We start from the raw sequence: 27591 nt of genomic DNA, 5'->3' as shown, positions 1-27591 counted from the left end.
TGATTTTCCTGTTGGCTTGAGGAAAGCAGCAGGGTGCCACAGGGAATGTTTACTTAGCACGGTGCCGTGACTGTGATGAACGGCACCTTAACAAAAAGGGGCTCCGCGTGCTCAGACCTATTTACCAGCTCCACTCGCCGCGTACCTGACTCAGATAGATGTCACATAAACCTTCCTCTGCACAGAGGTGGGACATTTTTATGGAATATACCAAATTAGGTGTAGCGACTGTTTATATTTAGCCGTTGGCTTATATAATATTCTTTTTTAAACTCAGTATCGAATCATTGCAACTTGGTGACCAGAGCAAAGCAAAAAAAGGCCTTAGTAAAAGCACTGATTAAAGGTGTTATTTAAAAGCACGAGTATAAAAAGATTATAGGTTTATGTCCGCCTGGGCTCAAGATGACTGTCCTGGTTCGCATCGGCGGAGAGAGGGAGGGAGGGAGGGAGTGCCTGCAGGGAATACGGGGGGGGGGGGGGGGGGGGGGGGGGGGATAGATGAGGACAGGTGGGGCGGGTTAAACAGGGTGCACGCGAGGACAGTGGGAGAAGTAGGACAGAGAGATGTGACAGCGATGGGGGGGGGGTGGGTTGTCGACAGGTGAATGTGATAGATGCAGGGGCATGAGGGAAGCACAAACTGGCTGCACGGAGATACAAGCTGCCATCTGTATTATGCACATGTAATGTTTCCATACAAGAGCTGCTTTGGCCTCCTCTGGGGCTTTGTAACTCTACAAGCAGGAAGCTTCATAGAGCACGAGCCTCTCTCTCTCTCTCTCGCTCGCTCGCTCGCCCGCTCTGCGTTCGCGTGGAGGGACCCGGTGGTCGGCGGTCACGGCTGCTTGCCCGCTCTGTTTTAGCCGCGCTAGCCGCTCCGGCGCACAGCGCGTTCCGTCCCGTGGAGTCCAGCGAAGGCCGGCCAAGCAGAATGACACCGGCCGCGGCCGCCTGCCAAGCGCCGCCGTGCATGGCAGGATTCGCTGTAATATACAGCGCACACAAAGGCATGACACACACACACACACACGCCGTACGAACAGAACGCGTAGGCGGTAAACACACGCGCAAGCATCCACTTCAGCCGGTGGTTAATACCCTTGATGTTTTCTTCATCAACTGAAGGGAACCAAGGAATAGTTCAGGCACAGTCACACACACACACACACACACACACACACACACACACACACACAGAGGAAGAAGGCAATTGACACACTGGAGCTTTGAGTCGGAGGCTGTTACCGTAACCAGCAAGGCACAAAATTGTTCCTATTTCTATACAGTCTTGTTTGCTGAGGCTGAGCTGCTGAGCTGGCTGTTTGCGGCAGCATCGCCGACTGACCGGCAGAGTGCATTACCCAGCATGCACTCTAATCACTACTGCATATAATGTAGTATTATACATGGGTTACACAGTAATGTCTTAATTCACAGTGTACAGTAGTTCACAGCGTGGGCATTGAATATGTTTAGAATATGCAGGCTTCTGAAGGAAGGGGTCAAAGGTTATGACATTTGTTAGTTGGCTTTCTATTGTGATTGAACCTGCCAATCAAAGCGGAAGGAAGGTCCCGCCCCCACCATAACCCAGGCTTGTGTAGCTGAGCTTTAAAAATCAACAAGCGACAAGGACATTCATGAAAAACAAGTATGAAGCCGCCTGTAAATGTCTGGTGTCCTTGTGTTGGTGTCTGATGCTCAGATTTGAGCAATGGGAAATGAAAATGCTCACTAAAAATGCAGGTCTACCAAGTGTGTGAAGCCAGAACTATTGGAGCACGGCGCCGGGGGCCAGGCCTGCTCCGGTCCTGCCCTCTGTACCGGTGCTCCGCAGAAACTGGCCAGGTGGTAAAGTTAAGTGCAGTGTCACCATTGATCGAACCTTTGCTGTAATCTGTGAGGGAAATAGTTGCAGGACTGTGGGTGTGCTGACCTTCAAGCCCGACGGCTTAGAAAACGCCCCAGAGCCTTGTCTTTGTTTATTCATTTCAAATTCAATCTTTCGGAAAAAGAAATGCCGAAGTTTGCCAAGCGTGACATGACAAAACAAATTACATGCACTGGAGAACAATAATGGTGAATAAGCACAGATTACTTATCAACAACGGGATCACTGTTTCCATTTCCATTATGATGCGACAGCAATGACGCAAACTCTGCAGCCTTGTTTTTCACATTAACTCTCTTGGTCTTGAAACTATTAAGTGTTTTAAAGACTGTGAAAACACTTCTGAGCTGAGTTTATTTTGCTTATTTTCTCCGCTTTTATCGAGACAATCTCCTCCTCTCCCGCGCGCACAAACACACGCGCAGAGTTGCTCTCCTCTTTCAGTGTCTGCTCTTGTTGTCGTCGCTGGTTCCCGCTTTCATCTCCGTTTGACAGCGAGGCTCGTCGGGTCCCGCCGACTGATGTGAATGCGCTTTGTGAACAGGGTATTTAATGAACGGCGGAGCGTTTATGAAAATCTCCGCGCTAAGTAGTTGTGTCAGGAATAAGGGGTCACGGTCCCGGCCTCTCGCGGCAACAGACGAGTAGACCGTGAATGGTGAACCGGGACCGAGCCCGACGCTCCAACAAAGCATCAAAGGCGATCCTGCGCCGCGCCGCGCGGTCTCAATGCCTCGCGCGCCGCGTGTGTTCCCATGCCAACTGGCGCCGCCGCAGCGCACGCGGCAGCCGACGGACCCGCGGAGACCTCCCGCGTTTCATTATAGCATTAGCATCCAAATTAATATGCGGCAGCCCGGAACAGACGGTTGAACTTATACGCGCGCGCGCGTGCGGGAGCGCGCGGACGTGAGTTGGCAGCGCGCGTGTCCTTAAGCCTTCGCTCCTCCAGCTGCGCCACGAGAGACCTGTTTAAGTGACAACAATTAGCCTGCTTAGTTCAAGCTAATTGAAATCATTTACATAATACATGCCCGCCATCAAAACTCATCCGTGGACAATTCTCACAGGTCTGTGTCATTTGTCACAGCCTTCACAAATGATTTCCAATGCGAGGCCGTCATTCCAGGAAGAACGTCGGCCCGCGCCGTTCATTCAATAAAAATATAGATTCGTTTAGAACACAGACAGACACATCGCCACAGCGGTGTTTACCAGCCTTTCCCCGTTACGCACGCCATTACTCGGAGGTTGGAAACAAGCAGCCTCATTTGTGCGACGCTAAGCCGCATCGGCCAAGGAGATCTCGCGCTTTATTAGCCTGTTGTTTGGGAGCCGCTTTTGACAGGATGCCGGGCGATAAATTAAATAGATGGCTTGATAAAAAGCTGGCTGTGCAGAATTCTTCTCGCTGATTTTTTTTTTTTTTTTAAACTCTCACTTGCCATAGTTCATAACAGGCGATCGTTCCCTGGGTGATTTATGAAATCAATTTGCCTTGTTATCAGCAGCCACAGTTTGTGAGATAACATCAGAGCACATGCATTCAGCTTGGGGGTGAGGAGGGATTTGCGTGTGTGTGTGTGTGTGCGCGCGCGTGCGCAAGTGTGTTACTACAACAGCAATCATTCATTCGTATCATTACATCATGCTCTGAATCATGGGATAATAATGCATCTGCGGTTGATTAAATTTGCCATCGGATTGGCAGGATTTTGAAATTGTTGTCAGTTTCTTCTGTATTCTGATGGTGTGGAATTACACTGACATCGGCTGCTCGAGGGTCCAGCATCGCCTCTGTCCGTCCGTCCTGACCCTTTGCTCGTCCTGTATAGTTCGTGGAGCTTGAGATTGAGGAGCCCAGGTGTTCCAGCATCACGGCTCGTAGACACCTGCTTATCCCTGGAACCAGAAGAAGCAGCGTGTTTGTCTGTGTGCAAACGCAAACATGTGATGTCTCCGTTCTGTACTGTGGCTCCCTTTGTTTTGTCTCATTCATTCAGGCAGAAACCACCAAATGCCATTCAAGTCATTTTTTTTATTTTAGTCCAGCCGGCCTTGTTTACAGTCAGTAATATGCTTTAGACCTTCTCCTCATTCTTTCCCTGGAGAAACCAAGGGGGTGCTGTTTTAAAATTGCTACCCACCCCACCTTTTGGGGGGAAAGTGATAAAGAATTAGACCCCCTCCACTCCCTTCCCCAGATGTATTCCAGTTCAGGAACAGATAAGCAGTTTGTTTTGCCAAAGACGTGAAAGCAAGGAATCAGAAGTGACGGCAGAAGGGATGAGATATTTCAAGATATGTCCTGATGGATGTGGCTTAATCTCAAACCTGCCAGATGTGTCGCGGATTTGCGAACGCCTCGTGGAATAAATCTCACCGTGCTCCTCTCTAATTCTGTTTCCCCTTCGCTCCCCCCTGTCTGTCTCCGCAGTGAGGTTTGAGGACTGCCAGCGCAGCAGAGAGGTGGGCTTCGTGAGCAGTGACCCGAGCTTCAGCGTGAAGCCCGACGGGACGGTGTACACACAGCAGGAGGTGGCCAACCTGTCGGAGCCGGTCCAGTTCATGGTGACGGCCCGGGGGGTCCGCGACCCGCGGATCTGGGAGACCACCGTTAAGCTGGCCTTGGCCGGACACCCCCACCCCCTGCCTCTAACCAAGGTAAGGACAGGAATAGAAACCTCCTTTTAATCATCAGATGCCTCTATGTTTATTCACCTTCCACATGCAGAGGCTCATCGTTCCAGTTCAGTTCATGCACAGTGGTTGAGCTTCGGTGCATCTACCAAGGCTCTGTTAACTAACAGACTGTAACTACACCACCACACGCTGTTACCGACTTTAAATCCCAGGGCTGCACTTAGTTGCGTGACAAACCCATTATTATTCGTCCTGTACCACTTGTTGAACGTTGCCGAGCTTAATGTTCAGTCATGTTCCTAATCGTGACAAAAAAGCCCGGGACTCGTGTCGCTGAAGCAATTGCCGCGTGGGGATTAAAATTCTACCCAGTCCTAGCAGTGCAATAATGGAGACTGCGAAATAATTGACATTGATTGAGCTAATGTTCCACTCTAGTGGAGTCTGCGAGGACCAGGTGATGTAGTTTCAGTGTATAATTATGTGCCAAACATTGTGCAGCCAGAGAAAGATTAAATAATTGAACAAGAAATAAATGTGATTTCTCTAATCACATGGAAATTAGAAAACCTTTTATTATATACGGACAATACAATGTGCACCGTTTCCCAGAGCAGTTGTTTACACGTGTCGTCATTTTTAAACTCGGATGCTAAAATTGCAGTAACGTAGGTGCAACAACAGACTTTGGTTCCTGTCTCCTCAGTGGGAAACACATCAAATGCCCTGAGGAGTAGTAAAAGTAAATAATTGAGTTTGTCATAAAAATGTAAATATTAAAAACACAGAATGGATACAGTATATCCAAGAGAATAAAAACAACAATGGGTGGTGAAACACTGGCTGACAAGGTCCACAGCTTTGGCGAATCACCCTTTTCAACAGTTCAAGTGATTTATGACTTGTGATTGTGACTTAATCGCAGCCTTTTTCACTGCGGTTGACTCTTTTCTGTTACATTTTGTACTTCCTAGAATGTAACGTCTGTTAAAAGCCATATATAGAACAGCGGAGCGTGTGACCTGCTGTAATGTCACGCTGCCCTGCTGGCTCTGAAGTCGTATTGTTTAGTTACTCTGGATGTCGTGTTCCCTGTCTGATGCTTTCACTAAAAGTTTTACAGGGAGAGTGTGCGGGGGGGGGCGCACAATCGCACAATCGTCCTTCTTCATCTGACCAAGCCAGCATCGTTCAACTCTCTCTCATGAACATTGGTTTTATTTGTTTCTGTTAATGGCAGCTTATAGTGCTGATATCAAGATCAAGTCATTACTAAGCTGATTTCATAGTCAAAGACAAATGTGACACTCGGCTCAGACATACAGTTTCACACAGTTAATGTTGTGGTGTTGTTTCCCAGCTGAACAAGATAAGAGCACTGGAGCATTTAATGAGGTTATTACAGTATCACCATTTACCCATTCAATTAAACAGTTCCTATACATCTAAACGGTTACAAATGGAGCAAACAGTTGTGATGAAGCGTAAACGCTGCCCGTTAATATTCTGACAGGGAGGTGGTCGGGAGAATGGAGACATGTGCAATGTTGGTTTGGTTTAGAAAAAGATTATGTTTCTGTTCGATTGAATTGTTAAGTATTAACATATATTCAACTTCTAAGCCAATAGCATTCATTGTGAACATCTGCTTTTTTCTTTGGCCTCTTTTTTTTACAACATAAAATATATAATTTACTCATAATTGCCTTTAATCACAAACTGCCACCAGCTTTGTAGACGTCCCATCATCTACTGTAATTGACATTATGTGGATTTCATAGCTGCAGATGCTAATGTTCATGCTAACTCTTCTTACTGTGAAGCTACAGCACCTCTGTGTGTGAGGTCATCATGTGCCATTACTGGTAAACAAACATAGACAGTAGCTGCTTCTTATTTCAGCCCATCTCTTCATTCTGAAAGCAAATAGTTATTTTAATGTGTTTCTCATAATCACATCACCTAACGACAGACCGTTTCTGCATTATCAGCATGGGAGTCATCCTCCGCTTCCCAGTGGCAATTAAGAGACAGATGAATCAAACAGCAGCTCGTTGTATTGAGAGATGCTGTTTGTTTGCGTATTTGCAAAGCACCATTAAGCACCACTGTTTTAGCAGCATAAATGAACATACGTGCAACGAGCTCCATGATCAACCAGATCGCTTCGCTGTATTATTATGGAGCATCCCTGGCCTCTCTGCTCAGGCTATCGCCCCTCACACAGGTCCTGCCTCTCGCCGAGCGCACTCCAACTCCTGCCGATTTCACGACACGCCGCTTCGTCCGCTTCGCCGGCTGCACCGGCTTAGAGCCCATCAGTTATGCACCGCCGGTCTTGGAGTCCACCGTTTGCCGAATTGGGTTTTAGTGCTTATTTGATTTGCATGTTTGCCACACAGCGGTCCCCCGGACAGCCTCACCTGTTCGGGGTAGATTAGAGCGAAGGCCAGCGGCAGCGGGGCGGAACGCAGGACCCTGGGGTTCGCCGGTCATTGAAAAGCGGCACCTGCAGGGTCGGATGCTCGCGTTTGGGTCGTGTCCTTTAACTTTGCGATTAAGGCCCGGCTGCTTTGCCAGTCCACGCCACAGAGCTTCAAAAGGGTAAACACAGTAGCTCTAATGACCATGAACATGTTTTAGATTCAGGTGTTGCAGTATTTTTCTTAGCACCACTTGAAGAGAGAGAAAAGATCTCGCGGGAGGCCGTTCCTCATGCTGAAAACTCTGATCTCAGCGCCAGTAGAACTGCAGCATTAAAGACAAAATGTGACATCAGCAGCTGGGAATCAAAACGTCTTCACATCCTCACTAAAAAGAGAATGGCCAATGAGCACGCATTATTATTGTATTGCCCCCCCCCCACCACATTTGTCAGACTGATAACCTCCAGATGTCAGCCCCGGGGCTCGGGGGCTGCAGGTCTGAAGGATGCTGCAGCCTTCCACAGTCTACCCCACAGCACAGAGCTGCCAGCTGGCTCCGGCCGCCTCGGGGCGTCAGGAGTCCCACACTGACTGAATCCCCGTCGCGTGTTCGTCCTCGTGCCTGCACGCACGCACACACGCTGGGACATGCCAACGCTGACAAAAACCCCAACAAGCGCATATGTCGGGCCTTTATTATTTTTTTGAGCATTTGTTCCTGTGCACTCATGCCTGCATCCAGGCCGACACACATGATTCCCCATCTGAGCGCAGCCACGACTGAGCACGGAGGATAAAATGAATGAAGTGGATGCAGAGACTGAGCATTTTTTTTGTGCTTCCAGCGTTGTCTTGTAAGTCGTTCAGCTCCATGCAGCTACTTTTTTACGTCCACAGGCCGGCGTAGACTAAAACACATCTCTCCTTCCTCCATATTTGTCTCTCTTATTAACGTCTGTTTTGGAAATGTTGGTGCTTGACCAGTCAGATGAATGTGGGTGGATGTTTTTTTTGTTTTAAATCTGCAAATACACACACACACACACACACACACACACACACACACACACACACACACACACACACACACACACACACACACTCAGACTAATTCCACCTGCCGCCTGTGGAGGAGCCTGGCACGCTCGCTGCCTCCCTTGTGCCAGTTGGTACCTGTGAGTGTTCCGGGTGAGTGGAACTGGAACCAGAGTTGTGTTATCTCAGAAACACATCTGGTCCCCACGAGCTTCCGTCTGTCCTCCAACCAGCCACCCCAGTCTCTCCTGCCCGGCTAAAGCCACAGCCCTGCCTGTCCAGAGCATCCGGCTCTGTGTACGGGCTCTCCAGATGAGAAGCTGCAGTCCGCCGCTCCCCGTTGCCACGACGACCCTCTGGCCCGTGTCCTCCTGCAGCACGTACGCAGGGTAATGTGGCGCCTGAACCCTAGCATTTAGCACTGCCGTGTTAGCAGGAGGATTTCCACAGTGCTCCAGGTGTGTGTGTGTGTGTGTGTGTGTGTGTGTGTGTGTGTGTGTGTGTGTGTGTGTGTGTGTGCGCGCGCGCATGCACGTGTGGTGCAGAGACAACAATAGGATTAGGTGGATTACACCAATACAACCATCTTACACAGGAGGATGCAGCAATGGATCGGGGGGGGGGGGGGGGGGGGGCACTCCGTCTTTTATACACACTTCTAACCCTTATTTCAAGCAGGCAAGATGAGCAAGAGCACAATCTTCCTTCTGCAGCTGCAGCTGGGGAAATCATTGCAGGGGGCGGGAGGGCTGTGTATACACCCATACTGTGTGTTCCCTATAGAGGACGATGCTTCTTATAAGCATAGGCTGGAAAATCCACGCACTGTTTGTGAGTTTTTACCGAAAAAAAACATCTCATTAGAAATGTCTGACATTTGGAGCTCATCTCCACTGGCCGGAAGGCATTCCGCTTATTACTACGCCGGTATTTCATCAACGCCTCGTCTTAACGAACGACGGGCCACAATCGGGGCACGGCGACACATTGTTTCTGCATCCTCGCCGGGGACAGAGGGGACGAGGGGTGGGAGTGTAACGCGGTCTGCTTGGAGCAGCGGCAGCATGCAGACAAAGCGCAGCTCCTCCGTGGGCCCAACCCAGCCACGTACTGCAGCCTGGGGGGGGGCTCGCCTTCCTAGGCAGCCGCCCGCGGCCTGGGCAGGCTCAGTTGTCTCGCCAGGGGCCTCCTGAAAGACAATGAAGCAGCATCCGCAAAAAAAAAAACAGCCCATTTGTGTTTTCATTTGCTTCTGTCACTTTCCCAAAACGGAGAATGGCGAGGTTGACATGCAGTATTTTAGTTTCAATTTTAGAAGAGGGGGAAACGTGTCATTTACGGCACTTAGGTAAAGATTCATCTCCCGACCTGTCACCGTGAGGATGCATTCGTCAGTGGCAACGCGCTGCAGGTTATTCACTGCAAGACGCGATGGGACATGATATATTTGGCTTTTTATTTTTATTCCAGGTCGGCATAGAAGAGATGCTGTCACGAGTGTGGGACTCCCAGCCCAGAGTCATTAAGTTTCCTCGAAGACACCAGCGCGGCTCCTCCGCCAACGGGCTGAGGCGACAGAAGAGGGACTGGGTCATCCCGCCCATCAACGTGCCTGAAAACTCCAGAGGACCCTTTCCTCATATGCTCGTCAGGGTGAGTGACACACGGTGTAATTTCATTAAAATGCCACGCGCCTCGCGCCGACGCCGCACGGCTTCATGAGCTTTGAAAACTTTTCCTTGCCGAGCAAAGATTCGACGGACGGCGAGGCGGGCCCGCCCCAAACGCGCGCAGTGTTATTTCTGCAGAACAATCTTGCTTTGACCGGGCGGGAGACAAGAGGGAACGCGGTGCAATATCTGCTCCAATCACCATGAGATTCAGCGTCTTAGTGATTTCTGTTAGGGGCACGCCCAGCAGGCCAAAACGCTGCTCTTGTTTCTGATTTAAGTCATGATGTCAGGTGATTTGTCTGCTGTGCCTCTGGGCGCCGCAGACGCATAGATGAAAAAAAATAATAATAATCCTTGCTTGTGTGGCAGGAGCGCAGACGTCCTGCTTGCTTCCCAGAAGAATAGACGGAAGAGTTACTCTGGAGAATCTGCTCTCTGCTGTACATCTGTTAATAGCCACATACCTGTAATGTACAGTAACAGTTTTTATAGGAACCGGACTGATCTGTTCAGGGACCGTGATGATGCTGGACACGTGTTGCCTCATCGTTAGACAGATGCACATATTCTCCCTGTTTGAGGGTGAAGTCATCTTGTTGGCTGTCACAGCCGATCCGATCATTTTCTCTACATGCATCTTCACTTATCCACTTTATGTCCGTGTCACACCGAGCTCCCGCTAGGAAAAGGTGTGGATGCAGGAGCTCCCGTGCTTTTTGCACAGCAGCTCTGTAACACTCTGCGATACGAACGCTGTGGTTCGTACTTAATAACGGTGATTAACAAAATATTGCCAATCGACGGCACGTTTCTCACGGTGTCGGCTCGGTGCCGTCACCTCGGCTCCGCTCACCCACTGCCTCTTATCGGCCTCTCAGACAGACATGCTCTCTGATACACACACACACACACACACACACAGCCAAGCAAAGTCCCTTACGCCCATTTGTACAGCGGGGCTTACACTCCCGGATTACGGAAATCGCCTTTCAACCAAGAAAGACGGCAGATTTCCCACCAAAGCGTGGAAACACTTACTCTTACAAGCACACGTATACACACACACTTACACACAAACACACAAAGCATCGGGGGAGGCACCAAACGGGAAACGGACACTCTTTTATCCCCTCTTCACATGTCGGCTGGATTAAACCCCCAGAGCTCCCTTTGTGCGTGTGGCCCTGTTTGTTTATGTGCAAAAACATCGAGCACGGCTTGTAAGTGCGTCCCGACCCGACCCAGCCGCGTGTCGGCTGGAAGCAGTGCACCATGGGGGATGTGACGCCGCCGCTCCGTCCGCTCCGCTCTGACTGGACGACAACTTGTCCCGCTCACGCCCTCGATTTCAGGACGCCGCGGAAACGCTTTGAGCTTCTCGTTGCCTGCGTTTCACCGACGCCTTAAAGTTCGCTCGCTTCAAAAGCGAACAATTAACCCTCAGCGTGTAATCACCAGGCTTCGACTGATGCGAGCCACATAGCGGCGCCGAAGGAGGACCGCGGCGCCGGCCGGCCGCCGCTTTGATGTGGCGAGAGAACTGTGAGCGCAGGTACAAGCTAATGTGCTTTGAAGCTTTCATGTGGCAAATCTATGAGCAGTAGAAATGGAGAGATTAGAAAATAGCTTTGGTTAAGTTAGAAGGAGTACAGTGGACCATCGAACTCTGGGAAAAAAAGAAAAGGCGGCTGGAAAAACAGCACGCCTTCGGAGGGAGCTGTAAATCTGCAGGGCGAGGAAGGCCGACATTAGTTTCAGGCCATTTGTGGCTCTCCCATAACCGTCTCCTGCAGCACCTCCACGACGGGCGATGAGGCGAAGCTGATGGAAAGCGCTCCCATCGCTGGAGAGAGGAGATCCTCCTCGCGTTTAACGCCGCCTCCTCTCTGACCCTCCGTTGGGACGAAGGAGCCAACAGCGCCCGCTGCAAATAATTGAGCGCGGTTATTTTAATACGGCGCGATTCCGCGGCCGAGGGACGAGAACTGAGGAGACGCTGTTTCTTCTGCTCTCTGCGTGACTCTTTGCCCTTTCCCAGGAGCTGAATGTAGCCGTAATGATATCTTTATCTGTAATGATATCTTTATCATACATTCACAGTGTTGTGGGGAAATGATGATCTTAAGGTGAACAGGTGAGCTGGCATTTTCGAGTGCTGCACCTCATTATCCTGAATAGCCCATTACAGCGGCGCTCATGACTAATAGAAGGCAACGCAGCCCCGTGTCAGCAGCCGTGTCGCGGACACAATGGCCGCAGACCGACTTGTTTGGATGGATCTCATCAAAGGCAAACAAGCCCAAAAACAAGTGATTATCGTCGCCCACCGCACAAGTTAACTTCGGCTGAAGAAAGCCGGACTTCTCACAAACGAGGACCGTCCCGTTGTGTCGATGTTGAGCGACGTGTGTGTGCGTTCATAAGATGGTAACGGTGTTTGCTCATGGATGAAGACACGGGGGGTTATTTACAGCACGGCGCCGTGTGTTCCATTACACTCATAATGAGTCTGTAAAAGTCGTCTGGATCAGCTCGTCTCATTGCTGGTCCCTTGTTCGTCGAAGTGCATCGTGTCCATTGTGTCTCGAAACACACGCTATCACGCCCTCATTCATCGAAATGTTTGTTACTTACAAATAAGCTGATTCATCATCACATTAATGAGGCACTAACACTTAAAGCCACGCTGTTTGTAAGTGTGTTACGTTACATTTTGTACAACGCGGTCATGATTGTATCAAAGGGCGACGCGTTACGTTGCGTAACGTCTCCGCGAGTTTGATTTTAGCATCAAGGCACAGACGCCGCTCCTTTTTGACTCGTCTCGTTCCGGTTCAAATCAGGTCGCCTGATTCCTTCTTCCCCCCGACGCTCGACGATCCTCGGAGAGTGTCCCGGAATCCTCATCCACGCTAACAATGTTGTCGGCGTCACACACCTGCTCTAAGAACCCGCCTCTTCTTTTTCTAGGCCTGAAGTGTGTATATACGTTTTCAGGTCATAAACCGTCATGAGTTCAATGCATATCAATATATATATACATGCAGGACAGCTTAGTCCAGTCTGTGTTCTTCAGATGTCCTGCAGCATAAAAGGACAATTTATGTGTCACTGCACTGGTCTTTTGTTCGCTGGCATGTTATTCCTGTGTCTCGGGGGGGCATGTGTGCGTGCGTCTGTCAATTTGTGTCGGCGTCGCCGCCTTTTGTCTGCGTTTCGTGCGCCTCCGTGCCGCTTTGTCATCCTCAGCATCCCCCCGGTTGGACAATTAGAAGGTGACAGTCCCATTAGAGCCGGCCCAGTAGTACAAAGGCTGAGCGCTGCCGTGAGTGACACGGAGCTCAGCCTTTCGCTAAATAACTGTCAGTCTGCCCCGGTCCACCCTGACCCCTCTGGCAGCCTCCCTCTGAGCCACTTGAACTCCCCTCTGGACTCCCATTGGCAGCCTCGGCAGCTCCCTGAGCCAAGCGTGTCCCTCCTTTCTTGCCTGGCCCTCTAAATGATTGGCTGGCCCCCCCTCGCCTCAGGCATGCCAGAAGGGCTCTCAGCTCGCCTCAGGGTGCCACTGATTGGCCAGGCTGTCAGGGCCGCGTGGCTCTTATGGGATGGCGTGGCGGCCCCTCGGGTTGAGGGAGGCGATTTTTTACAATGGCAGAAGGTGGAGTGGAAAAGTGCAGGAGCAGCAGAAAGCTTCCCACTGTTCGGAACTCTATCTGTCTCTCTGCCTTGTTTTCTCCCTTCGTTCAGGCATCCAGCAGCTAAACGCCTCGGCGCTATAATTATCTCGTGGGACGCTTCCGTTCGCGGAAGACGCGCGTGAACAGTTTACCGGTTGTGCTTTTTCGGGAAGTGGCGGGTACAGCGGGAGAAGGCTGCCGTTTAACGAGTTGGATCCCTCCAGGGTTCCGTGGCCGGCGTGGCGTCGGGCGGACGGGCGGGGCAGAACCGGGCCTGTGCCGTCTCCTCGTTGCCTGTGGAAGAATTAGGGAACGCGGCTGTCTTTAAAAAGAAGAGCGAGCGCATGCATGGGCTCCATTCTTCTCCCTCGCTTTGAACCATGGGAATTAATGCCATTGTTAATGCGGAGAGACCGCTGGTACATTTCAACAGGACTCTCGCAGAGCTCATCTAAATTGCCCAGCTAATGCTGTAATTGGGTTTGTGAGTCACTTCTTAACTCCCATTAATATTTGTTCTCCCTCTAATTGCCCCGTTCTTTTGTTTTTTTTTTCCAATCTTACATTCCATTCCTGCGCCTGCTTAATGATGCGAGGCGGAGGCAGCCATGTGCACATGCGTCCATACTGTACACGTGGGCGGGAGAAACCAGCTAATCTATTTTCGAGCTAAAGCTGCCGGACATCTTTGTTTCACCCACATTGACGGATGACGGACGGGAAGGAGACGGATGGTATTTGAGTGTAAGAGAAAGATGTCAGAAAGCTTCATGGTCAAACTCTCTGGTGCAACCTCCAGATATATGTGATGTGATGAGGATAAAAAAGCCTCATCTGAAGACTTCATAGCAGAGAAAGCCCAAAGCTTCCTTTTGAAGGTTATTTATTGGATAGGCTGTCAGCATTCAGAATACTTTCGGCTCTTTATTAAAAGACATATTACTTGACAATACCTCAGCTTTCTCAGATGTGTTTCCTCTAAGCTTCCTCCCTCTTTCCACACTCAGCTATAACTGGATTGTCTTTTCCACTTATGCATCACATTAAAGCGGCTCCTCTGGCGGGAGGAAAACTTCGCCCTCTACAGGCTTCAGCTTTGTTTGCTTGAACTGCCAAAATATTAAAGGAAAAAAAAAAACCTGCCCCATTATCTTAAAATCCGAATCCACATCAGAGGAACGTTACCTCAGGAAACCTCGGAAGCTCAAAAGGGCTTGAAAGGCCGACGTTGGGGGAGAGCGGCCCTTCCACAGGTCCGGGCTCGTTTGTATTGATGGGAATGTGTTTGCTTCGCCTCCCGTTGGGAGAGAGGAGCTGGGGAGAGCGAGGGACAGACAAACACGGAGCGCACCAAATGAAAAACGTGGGTGTGGAGATGCAAAGGAAGTGTTTGGGAGCTGGTTTCATTTGCCGTCTGGTTCTGGCTCCATAATAGCCCGGTCTGCAGACACGGCCGTTAATCGTGCGTATCAGGGAGACTCTCAGTGGTTTTTACCTGATATTAAACCTGCAGCTTCTCCTGTGTGACTATTTTTAAAACCCTCTGCACCCGTCTTCTCTCCCGGCGCCAGCTAAACTGACAGCTCTTACTCCTCTTCATCACCAGGTTATCGCCGTATTTTGTAGGTAGGAGAGTTTGAAGGCTCCCCCACATTTTCTCTAATTGGAAATTTCGTTTCCGTTTTGTCCGCACATCCTCCTGTGTCTTTCATCCCCCGTCTTCCCTATTTCCTCCTCCGTCACTTCGTCAGACGCCTGTGTGGACGGCCCATCGGGGCGTTTGAATTCCTCGCCCCCGTCTGAAGACCGTGCACGTGAGCTTTGAAGAGCGACGCGCAGATCAAAGCGACGCCAAACTCAAATTTAAGGGAAAGTTAAAAAAAAAAATGCCTGTAGTTTTGCCATTTCGCTCGCGCTCGACAAAGAGGCGCCGGTGCCGCGTAAGCAGAAACGGATGAGACATTATCAAACACAGCCATTCCGGAGGACTCCTGTGTAGCTCGCAGATGCACAGACGCGTTTGATAATGCTGTTTAACACTGCGGCTCACCCATTTGCAGTGACTAATGTTTGGGAGCCTCTCCAGCACCCGATGCGCGCAAAGGTTTATTGTTAGATCTGAATCTTTTAACCCCAGCGGTGACACAGAATTCAGACTGCTCAAGATAGAAAAAAAAAATCAATTGTCTACTCCGGCACCACAGTGTCATTTTCTCTCCTTTAAAAGCACTCGCTAAGGTGCCGGAACTGCCATTTATCTTCCGAGGTAGCATGCAAAACACTCAAAACGCGTTTTGAAGCCATTCGCCGGCTGGTGTGCGAATCCCCCGAGTCGATTAGAACCAGTGTGTGAAGAAACTGTAAAGCAAAAGGGAATTAGAAATCTCACAATGACTGGAAATGAAATCATCCTGGGGGGGGGGGGGGGGTCCCTGAAAATAAATAAATAATCCTGTGATTGTTCTGCTTGTTCTGATTTTATACGAACAGACAACCATCCGGCGCTAAAGACTGAATACTTCTGGCTAATCCTGACTCGGAGCAGTTTGAATTTGGGCGCTGAGAATACAGAATTGTGTTTTCATCATTAGATAAATTACCGCATTGTCAGTTCCCGTGCGCAGACGCTCGGGACGTGTGGGAGAGCGAGTCTAAAAGCGGAGCAGGAGCATCTGAGGCACCCAGTCAATAAGTAGCTTCTATTAAAGGCGTCTGGGTGTTTGGCAGGCGCTGTCTTAATTACAGTTGACAGCTATGACAGCGAAAGTGTGACTGAGATGCGGCCAGAGGAGTTCAGTCATGTGTCTGTGCCCCGAGTGCCTGGCACTGGTCGTCCCATGATGCCGCCTGGCTTTCGTTCCACATACCTTCTGCATACGCACCATCATCCTCGCGTAACCAGCGTTCAGCCCTGGTTACGAAATGCAGGATGCAGAGACGTTCGTGTGGATTAAATGCGTCGTCGTCTCCACACGTGTGCGGCCTTCGCACGGCAGCTCCCTTCGCTTCCGTTTCCCTAGAAGTGCGTCTGAGCCGACCCATCAAATAGACGCCAAACTGGTCCATGTTTATGTAGGCATCCAACTATTTATGCCGACAGGGCGATCACAGAGGGTTGGATCAATTAACAGAGATTTGGACACAGTGAAACTTCACAGCGCGCTAATTAGGCAGCCAGCCGTTCTGCTCAATAAATGGAAATGTATTCCTCTCCGTTCGCCTCCCTCTGTCTGTTTGCGCGCCTTCCGTCACCCCAAGGAGTTTTAACAGAACACTAATTCTTCATCTAATTTCCCCCAGCTCCCCGTTGCGTTCGCTGCCTGGGTCCCCGCTACCTCTCCATCTATCTTCTCACGCTGATAGCTGGTCCCGCGGGATCCCAACAGTTGTCAGTAATCAAGGAGATCATTCTGAAAGAGCTACAAATAGGTCACTTATCTGGTGTCTGGTCGGATCTGACGGCGACGGCAGCCAGTTAAGCCCCCCGCAACTGGCTCCTCCTGCTATTTTTAGCGTGATTAGTGGCCGGCCGCGCTGCCAGGAGGCGCTGGAGTTGAAGGGGGAGTGATGTGTGCAGAGAGCGCAGGAATCCCAGTTTTCATCATTAGCATTCAATTCAAACGGCTCAATTGAGAAGTTGTCACTCACGGGATTCCCAGGACTCCGACCGGCCGCGCGTCTCCATTTATTCAATTTATTGATATAAAGCTTCTTCATTAAGAGACACCAGCGAATGTGACATCTGGTCTCAGGTGGCGTGGATGTGGAATTCTAAGCAGGCGTGGAAGCAGAGGCCACATGACGTGTAGAAGCTCCTTTTGTCTCCTCCGGGGGCGATTACGCCGACGTGCCGGCGACACGCGGCCTGCTTTGAAGTTACACTGAAGAGACGGCTCACACGCACACACACGCACACACTCAGACAGCGAACCGCGCTCACGTCCGCATGCAGAAGCGCAAACCCGTGGCAGGTGAAAATTTCATATGTGCGTTTCCCACATGGCGGCCTTGTGAATTATTGATCTGAGCTGGTCCTTTTGATCTGCGCTTTGGTGCGCAGACAGAGAATCCCCTGCCTGTCAAACACTTCACTACACTCACATACATGGCTACAAGCTGCCTCTTATGCACCCATGAAATCCTTGCATGCCGAAACGCAGTGGAGGGAGGCCGAGACGGGACTTTTTGTGTTTGCGCCTCACTTGTGAAGCCTAAACGTGTTTGTCTCCTTCACGGCTAAGAGCAGACACAGCGTCACGGCTGAAATGCACAATCTCTTTATTATCCTAATAGATGACACTCATTACGAGGGTCGTGTTGTTATTTATGCCCGATTTTCATTTGATTGGCAGATGGTGGGCATATGATAATGCTAATTGTGATCAGTGGCTGTTTGCAAAGCCACGCGCGCCATCCGCACGCCGCCGCCGCCGGATGAAAGCCGCACAACGCCGCGCGTCTCGGCTGAAACTGTGCGACTCCTGTGTGAAGTGAGCTCGCGAAATGACAGCTGCAGCTGCAGAGGCTCGGGGGAGAGCGCTCGGGAAGGGCCACGTTGGAAATTAAGAGAGAGAGAGAGAGTATCATGTTCAAACAGAGAGATGTTTTATGCAGAGGCTGCAGTCACCGCTGAACGGATGAAGTAATTTCATTTTCATGCATGATCTGTAGCCCCACAGACCAAGAAAATTGCATAGGAGGGGAAGGGAAGGATAGAGAGAAAAAGCCAAACCCTTCCTTTTTCCCTTTTCTCCATTTGACTCTGTGATTATTCCCCCTGACTTGTAACCATAGTGATGGTTCGGTCTCAATAAAGAAACAGTCAGCGAGTTCAGAACCTGATATAACCAGGGTTAAATCTATTATACTGTATGTAGATACACTGAACTGGTCCAGGATCTGTATTTTAAGCGGATGACGGATAGAGTTTTGTTGTTCATAAAATTATTATGGCAAAAATCTGTTGTTAAAGTGATTGATAAATTATTGATAATGTAACTAACAGACTTAAAAGAAAAAACACTGGTCTCTCGAACTACAGATTGAATGAGTCAATTATTGATGGTGTATTTAAATTAAACAAAGTCTAATCAGACACTATACACATTTGAAAGTCTCATCCTCCACTACTGTGACAGGTTGCTGTCTGACTCCTCATCTAATATCCAGGTGATTGTTTATTCTCTGTAAACTCACTGTACACAGGAACTCAATGGAGACTGAGGAAGCTGAGTTGTTAAGGGTGGATTGACTCATTGAGGCGTTCGGCGTCACTCTGACGCGGTGTAGCAGCGTGAATCAGTTCCACATTAGTCAGGACGTGGTTTCGAGCTGTAGGTGCAAATTGCTAGAACAAAAGAAAAGCGACCTTTTTACCGATGTTTTTTTCGGACTTTCCTCCATGTTCCTCGGCACTCGCCGCGGTCCGACGGCATGTTGCGCTTCTGCTGCGAGTGCGGGGGGGGGGGGGGGAAGCCCTGAAAAGCCGGGCCTAAAAAACAGCTTTTCCTCTCTGCTGAACTTGTTTGTCTGTCTCTGCTTCCTCAGATCCGCTCGGATCAGGACAAGGATGTCGGCATCCGCTACAGCATCACGGGCGCCGGCGCCGATCAGCCCCCGAGCGGCATCTACAACATCGATCCCATCAGCGGCAACATGTTCGTCACGCAGCCGCTGGACAGGGAGGAGAGAGCGTCCTTCCACGTAAGGCTGCGCCGCCTTCCTCTTCTGGACCTGTTTCCCTTGCGGTGCCGCTGTCCTGTTTTCCTCCGGCCGCCTCCCGTATCCATCTCCCGGGAGGATGGGAAGCGGAGCATCTCTTCAGCCTCTCTGAGCACCAGGGGAAGCGCGGCGCCGCAAAGCTCCGCGCGGTGGTCGCCCTGATCCGTGTTGTGCCTCCACGTGTTGCGCGTGCCCCACGCGGAGTCTTACAGGAGCCTCTTGTTACCGCGCGTCCCACATCCGCCGCTCGCATTTGTTCTCTCCCCACACCTGCTATTACATTCAACCAGCAAATTGAGATCAATAAAGCAGCCCGGTTATTGGTCCCCTGGAAAGGACGGCCACTCGGCACAGAGTTCAGCTCCGACGCGGCCCCCGAAGTGAAACCAGCACGTTGGGTCGAGGGCACTTCAAGTTGAATGCGGCTCCTATTTAGGCTTCCGCGGACCCATGCTGCTTGTGATGTGATGTATGATTTAGTGTGGGAGAGTGCAGCCAGCGTTTGACCCAGGGGAAATTTAGTCCATTGCTTACTTTCCTTTTTATTTGACAGGAAGTTCCCGGGAACTGCTGCGCGCTCTCGAAGGCCAAACTTTGCTTGTTAGTTTGGGGTTCAAGTGAAAAGAGAGACGAGGCTGCTGTGTTTGACAGACTGGCGCTAGGGGGAAGTGATCTGCGAGGTGAGGAGAGTGGGTGTTAGCCTGAGCGCTGGCACACACAGGCCCACCGTGAGTCATTAAGTCACCGGGAGAACCACAGCAAATATGAAAATACCGTCGTGAGACGCTTTCACCCCAACGTCTGCAAGAAATTAAAAGGTGCAGGAAGGAATTCAAGCATATTTTTTTCATAAAGGGATAAAAATTTAAGAAGGATTTTTATTAAACGAGGAAGCTTGTGCACCACACAGCAGAGAGGTGTGTGTCCGTACTGTATGCAACCAGCAGTCTGAATGCAGGTGTGTTGGCTTGTTGACATTAACTAGTCAGAATTGAGACGCTGATAACATTTATGGGGATGCTGTTGTTTTTGCAGAGAGAAGACAAGGGCAAAACCGCTCGGATGCATTGTCTGCGCATGAAGTGTCTAGTCCATCTGGTACAGTAGTTGTTGAGATACTAAACTAAATAATTCAGCACCTGGCCAACAAACCAACAGTGCCAGTTGTAGTGTGGCTACTTATACTGTGGCTGAATGTCCGCTTGTGTGGAGGTGCGGCGATAATCCTTTAAAAAGCCTGATGAAGCATCAGTGAACACACACTAATGAGGATACACAGCTAACGTCTAAATAACTCAAATGACCGGCAAAGAAGGAAAAGTGCCACAAAGAGAACTTAGTGGAAGCTGTTAAGGCTCCCTGGAAGTACCAAACAAGTGCAGCATGTGTATGTGCTGGGGAAAGAGCCAATGGGCCAAACACAAACTCCATGTATTCCTCCAGTGTGGCTGGTCCACTCATACTAAAGCTCACCCTGCAGAATACTGATGCCGGCTCACATATACATGCAGTCTGTGCTGCACGCACACACACACATACACACACACCACCCCTCCAGGCCCTCAGATCACATTTCCAATTCCTCCATTGAGCACATAAACACGCTCACACACTCATACTCCAGTCAGAACTCCAATACACACAGAGATGTCAATATAGTAACACAAACACACACACATATCTATATATATACAAATACGTGCAAGAAAGAGAGCTGGAAAAATCTACATACAGTACACATACACAACACACATATGTTAAGATTGTCATACACACACACACACATATGCACTGAGGCAGTCGCACATAACACAGTCACACAACCCTCAGCGTGCAGCATCCACAGCTGAAGAAACAGATTGGGCTTGTTTGTTTGTTGGTTCTCCTCTCCATGTTTGTTTGCTCTGCTTCAGCCAATGGAAAACCAGCATCTTGAGGATCATTTAGTGGCTAAAGAGGGCTCATCTGATTGGCCGCGCGTCTGAATCGATGTTCGATGCGATGGCGTGGGGTCTTTTGACGGACAGGCACCAAAAAAAAAAGAACCCCCCCTCCCCCCCAACATGATTAGTAGCGCTGCGCCGCGGCGAAGGCAGGTGCCGCCATTCATTCCTTCACGTCGCCCCACAATGCATCACGGCTTCCCGTAAACAGGCTGGCGGGCAGATCCTCCTCCACGCCGCAGTCGCCGGCTAAATATTTTCACTGCCAGCGTGACGGGCTCAGCCAGGAGACGAGCCCTCCTCAGCGCCGGGCCAAGCTGTGATTGAATAACATCACTGCAGAGGATATGGATTTCTAGGCAATTGAATGAGAGTAATGTAAGTCATGGTGAACAGTGCTGGTTTAGTTCCAGGGCCATTACAGAGCCCTGCGTTATGTTAGATATCATTAGTGAGGATTGGTGGTGAGTAGAGGGTGTGTAACAGCAGCGCTGGAGATTAAGGCATCCCACAGTAGATGATGATTGCTTTTGTCAGTCTTCCCTGTTCAGACCCCCCCACAACACACACATAACATAAACACACACACACACACACACACACACACACACACACACACACACACACACACACTGCCGCTTTGTGTTTTCATCTCTCATTTACTTGCACAAGCCTCAGTCATTCTGCTCCTCTCCCTCTCATCTCCATTCGCCATTTCCCTGCGCTGCTGTTTCTGTTTCTGTTTTTTTTTTTTCATGCCCGTGTCCTTCGTTCTTTCCATTCTCACGCTGCGTCTGTGGCGAGGAACAGCTGATCAGTCGGAGACATCCATCCGAACAGCCGCCTTTGTCAAAACAAATCGAGACAAACATTGTCCACGGCAAAAAAAAAAAAAAAAAAAAAAAAAACGAGCCTGCAGCTTGAACAGCAACACCTCTCTGAATTTTAGGCCTCTGGCTGTGCTAACAACAAAATAGGTGTTGTTTGTGTGTCTGGAACATTTCACTACTCTCTGTGTTGCTCCGGTCCGTGCCAAGATGCCAACAGGGGCACTCGTGCCCCGTTGGCAGACATGAAACCCGCATGTTTGTGAGGATGGAGCTTCCTGTTAACAGAGTCAAAGTGTTTCAGCACAAACTCATATCAGCTGATTCCAAACTAACATTCAGCGCTGAATTCTAATCCTTCTCCTCTCCTCACACCCTCACAGCTGCGAGCGCATGCGGTGGACATGAATGGGAACCAGGTGGAGAACCCCATCGATCTGTACATTTATGTGATTGACATGAACGACAACCGGCCCGAGTTTCACAACCAGGTTTACAACGGCTCCGTGGCTGAAGGATCCAAACCGGGTAAGAATGACGTTTCCCCATTGAAGTGCGACGTTTTGAAGGCTGGGTTTGTTTGAAACGTTACTAAAGCGTTTACTGTAAAGCGTGAGCTTGACAGCATTTGATGCCAGTGCTGCAAATCAAATGCACTTTTTCCATCCGTCTTAACAGCGGCCTTACAGGAGCCTGGACTCCAGCAATAAAGCAACATTTTGAAGTGTAAATTCGCTGTAAGTCGAAGTTTTGGTTTGCTTGGCGGAGCAGCGAGCTCATGAGATATTTGTGTTGCAGTATCTTGGTTGGACGCATCATTATCAGACTCCGCAGAGCATGGAGAGACGCGGACCTGGAGCGTGGCTCTATGTACAGAGCTCCTAATTAGCGAGGGCAACCAGACATTCCAAAAGCAACGTTCTGCGCTTTTCACTCTGATATTTTCAGCTTTGTTAAAAAAAAAAAAAAAAAAAGAGACCACGCCACCACCGAAGTTTCAAAATAAGGCCGTGAGACGATCTGTGATGCCAATTAACAACGTATCGCGCTAAGCATAATTGCTGGGCTCTTCTTTGAGCGGTGACTCCTGGCAGCGTTTGTGTTGTTTCCGGTGGGCACGGTTTCAGGTGCCGAGCTGCCGGTCAAACCCCGTCATCCCGCGCGGAGTCGGGCCGTCGGCCTGCGAATCCGTGAATTTTAATTAGGAAAGAGACTGCAGAGCTGCGTTAGTCTAATTGCTCGTTTAGGTGAAGTAAACAAGAATGAGTGTGATTCATCCTCAGCACAGGTTCAAGGAGACATTTTATACTCGTCTGCCCCATTTAAGCCTTTAGTAAATCCTCCATCAGTTAAACCTTTTAGCCACTATTAATGAATCCAGTTTAGATCTCAGCCTAAGTGCTTCGCATTTTTTACTGGAGATGGTTTTTATACCCGGTGGTACCGCAAATGGATGCGCGGCCTAATGGAAGACAGGAAGGTAATGCACATTAATTGTAAGTTGTGACTTTGAATAAATTCTCCTGCGTGCACCTTGCGGTAATTACCTGAATCAACACACACTGAACAAAACAGCAGCACAAGCTGCACGGTCCGAAATAATGTTGTGTTTAACCTCGTCATGAGCCATCGTCTACACAAAGGACGGGTTTAGCTCATGTATTGTACCACTCTACAGGATGGTTGGGAATTAAAGCATCTAGATAAGCCTTAAACTTGAAGTGCCGGGGGGTCACCAGACCACCAGCACAACAAACCCCACTGTGAGCATCCAGCATCTGTATGTGGCTCAGATCATTGCGTGACCTGAGGACCATGGAGGTGCCTCAGATGTTTCCTCAGGTGCCTCGCTCACTGTTGGAAACTGTCACATTGCAGTTGGCAGGTGCCGCGCTGGGCAGCAATCTAGCCAAAATCTCTCAATTGTCTGCCTCCCACAGCTAATCGGACACAGAATTAAAAGAATGCTCTCATCTATTCCCATAATTATATACAATAATAAAAAATGTACTGCAGGGGCCCATCAGGTACAGAAGCACCAAGCCAAGAGCAAATGCGAGTGTTGAATGTGTTTTAGCTGCTGCTTTCTGGTCCTTTTTCCCCAAATCAAACAACAACCAATTAAATAGTAATGTTCTCATTTGCCTCTTGATGCCGCCAAGCGTCGCAAACTATGTTTTTTTCCGTACGGGAGCAGCAACAGGAGCCTCAACAACAAACGTCATGGGGAAAAAAAACAAAATGATCATCAAAGCAAGAAAATATTAAAAAGTCAAATTCTTCTGTTAATAAGTTGTCACGTAAAATAACACAAATCATGTAATGTTCACACAATGATTGAAGGCGCATATTTGTTGTCTGGTCCTTGACATCATCATGACCTGAAAGGAAGACGTCACCTCCATCACTCGTTTCCGCAACAATTAATATTACCACCAGTTCAAACACATGTAAAACTGCAAAAATGGGGAAAAAATTCAGGACTCACGGATTGTTTTGTTTTTTTTATCTAAATGCCACAAAGCAAGAATCTCCACAAGGATCAGCTACTGTATCTGCAGACCCCCATATCAAAGGTTCTCTAAAGCATTACAACACATCTTCACATCTAGCACTGTGTGAAAACCATCAAAGAGACAGACCTACAGGGAGCCGCCCTTATCGCCGCCGCCAGATGCCGTGCAGGCAGAGATCCCATCGCTCCGTCAGCCGGCGTCGCTTACAAGCGGCTTCGTCCGTCACTGCTCGCCACCGGGCTCCTGCTCGGCGCCAAAGCGACCTGTGACTAATAGAATTTCATTTGTGCAGGTAATCAACTGTAATGGAGCCGTACGCGGCAAAATGAGCCGCGGCGTCTGATCACGCTGAGATCTCGTTAATGAAGAACAAATGGATCCAGACGGAGTGCAGGATTAGTCAAGGGCGACTGCTGATCTAGAATCTGTTGAGTAGAAAAGGTTTAAAGGTCTGAAGTCGTATAATGTGAATGCGCGGCTCATCTCAGGAACACGCTGGAAGCTCATGGTTGTACGTGACGTCCTGGCGTTGTGTTATAGGACGTGGGGCTCAGATACTGTACAGGCTCTTCCTCTTGTTATTTCCCCTCTGTCTGATCATGCTGGACAGCAGGGGGTGCCCCCCCCCCCCACACTCACTCAGACTCTCCACTCTGTGGATCCAGTCACTCTGAGCGTTTGAACCTGGATCTGTCACGTTACAATGTTCACTCCATCTCAAGTGTTCAGATCTTGATTCTAAGCTCATTTCTTGTGTAATACAGTGATAATGTGTTGGCATGACATACAGTATGACACAAAGTATTTAGTGTAATACTAGTAAAAAATCACTAGTAAAACTTGTCCTCTTTGCTGTAACAGAGAGGTTAATAAACAGGAATTGTTACTAATCGTCATGGCTGTTGCATCAAATAGTTTTTAGCTTATTCATAAAAATGAAGTGCTGTTGCTTATGTTGTTGTCACGTCGGCTGCGATGGTGCAGTAGATGGCAGCCGACGCCACGATGCCTTTGATCCGGAGCTTCATTGTGAGCAGCCCACTAGTGCGTTCTGTTAGAACACCCATACAGCGAGTGTTCAAATGCCCACTTTCCTGCTCCAAACGCTCGTCAAGGACACGACTACGTCGAAACCCATCTGTTTTTTTTCGTTTTTTTTTTTTTTTTTTTTACTGTAGCTAAAATCCTGGACGTGCACAACTCCCACTCCCACTCCCACTCTGTCGGACGCAACAAGCGTGTGACCCTGAGTGGGAGTGAGCGGATAATGATCCGCATGCATAGTAGCCGAGCTATCATCCGCTATCAAAGCTCCCTGTGATTGAGAGCCGGTTGGCGGCGAGGCATGAATGTTGCCCGTCGCTGCCCGGCAGCGGGGCCCTCGTGTCCTCAGAGAGGACCGCGCTCTCGTGTGAACACCGTGTCCCCTTCATCCACACAAAAGACATCCACTGGACTTCGACCTCTTTTTTTCTTCTCCCACAGCACCTCCCTTGCTCACTCGACCACTACTTCCCCTTCCTGCTCTCGACTGTATCTGCTGCGCCTCAGCCGCTCTTTCCTCCTGAAAGGCAACCTCTATCTTCCCTGCACTGATGAGAGTTATTATCCTCTTATACCATCCATCCCCTGCCCTCTCGCTCCCTGACTTCCCCTTGTGCTTTTGCTTTTAGTGGTCTTTATAAACCCTCTCACCTCTATTCTCGGCCTTATTTTTTTCTGCTTTGCAATTTCCTCCTCCGCTGCTTATCTTTGCATCTGTGTGCGTCATCTTCCTGTTTCTACTCTGTCTATCTATACCCCCCCCCCCTTCCACTTTGCAGACAGATGTTGACTCTGGCCGGCTAATGTTTAGGCAGCCGATAGCCCTCGCCGAGGATCTCCAGTCACGTGGGCAGCGCGGCCAACAGTATCCACGCCCGGCACCGGTTAAATTTTCAGCTCCAGCGATTTTAGCGGAAAAGCAATTAGGATTTGGAATTAGTGTTCAAATTAAAGAGGAATTAAACAGGCTGGGAGATTAACCCTTTCAGGCATAGCCATCTCGCCGAGCCCACACCGTCGTCATATCTCCGAATTCTTCTCTGTGAAATGAAAGGCGGCAGTGGCGACATGCGATGCCGCGTCACGTCCTCAGTCTCCACAGGACGAGGAGAGGTTGATTATATATTGACGCAGTCCTTGGTGGAACAGCAGTAATTGTTTTTTCTTCTTTCCTGTCTTCCTTTGGATCTCGTCTCTTCCTCGCCGGACAAAGTGACAAATCCTCCTTTGGAACTTAATGAAGTTTGAAATAGAAATTCGAAGCTACAATTATCCCGTCCGCGAAGGCTGTCGCAGGAATGATGGTGCCATCTAGACCCAATTATGGGAATTGAGACACCTGTATCAGCTCGTGCCCGCAGGGGCCGGCCGAAGCCGCCACCGAGACATTTACATCTGTAGCAAAGTGAAGCCCGACTTTCTTTGCTGCTTCTGCTGCGCTAAAACATGAAAGACGCCTGTTGTTAAAGTCATATTGCGGTCGACGTGATACCTGAGCGGCGCTGCTCCCATCCTGAGCAGACGGGAGCAGCGCTTACCCGCTAGCATCCCCGCCGAGCTAACCAGAGAGCTCCAGCCTTAGTTTCAGAATCCATCAGGAAAGTTGCACAAAGTCCTGCATTTGGACGAGGAGATGCAACACATTCAAACACTTGGCCTGGTTTCTCCCTCAAGGACATTTGACGTGTTGACTGTAGGACTAACAGAAGTTAGCGTGTGTGTAGCTGCTGCCTGTCCCTCCCTGCTCTGACAGCCTTTTTTTTCTTTTTTTCTTTTTTTCTTTCTTTTTTTTTTTCAGCGCTCTGCAGCAGCCGCAGCAGCCTGCAAATGGCCGCCTGATGGAAAGTGACATTTTCACAGAACCCTGCGAGAGAGGCGAGGTGATCTCTCCTCTTTGCGGCACAAAGTGCTCCTAATTGCCCGGCCGCATTTGTGAGCCCGGCTGACAAACTCGTGCAAATCAATAGCTCAGCTCAGGGGAAGATGCGGGGACACGGGGCCTCTCGCCCTCAGACGTGCCTCAAGGAAGCACACACACACACGCGCACACACACGCACACACACACACACACACACACACACACACACACACACACGGAGGTAACCACACACTCTTTACACCCACACCTCCGCCCCACCACCGCTGCGCCGGCCGCATTAAATGGCCGTGTTTATCCGTGATTCTAAGACAA

General features: G+C 49.6%; 1 protein-coding gene across 4 annotated transcripts in view; it reads left to right on the top strand.

The window, feature by feature from the left end:
• cdh4 (cadherin 4, type 1, R-cadherin (retinal)) overlaps positions 1 to 27591 on the top strand; it is a 139386-nt gene that overhangs the window by 90050 nt on the left and 21745 nt on the right. For 3 of the 4 annotated variants that reach the window (XM_029149741.3, XM_029149739.3, XM_029149740.3), the window contains 4 exons: positions 4332 to 4558; positions 9469 to 9651; positions 18896 to 19051; positions 22223 to 22367. In XM_029149741.3, the coding sequence (XP_029005574.1) occupies positions 4332 to 4558; positions 9469 to 9651; positions 18896 to 19051; positions 22223 to 22367 (711 nt within the window). Of the gene's footprint in view, positions 1 to 2705; positions 2965 to 4331; positions 4559 to 9468; positions 9652 to 18895; positions 19052 to 22222; positions 22368 to 27591 lie in introns of those variants that run through there. The other variant, XM_029149742.3, reaches the window with a different exon arrangement.

The sequence above is a fragment of the Betta splendens genome, chromosome 5, assembly GCF_900634795.4.
Source record: "Betta splendens chromosome 5, fBetSpl5.4, whole genome shotgun sequence".
NCBI lineage: Eukaryota > Metazoa > Chordata > Actinopteri > Anabantiformes > Osphronemidae > Betta > Betta splendens.
Note: the sequence above shows the minus strand (reverse complement) of the source record. Positions and strands in the feature narration are given on the sequence as shown.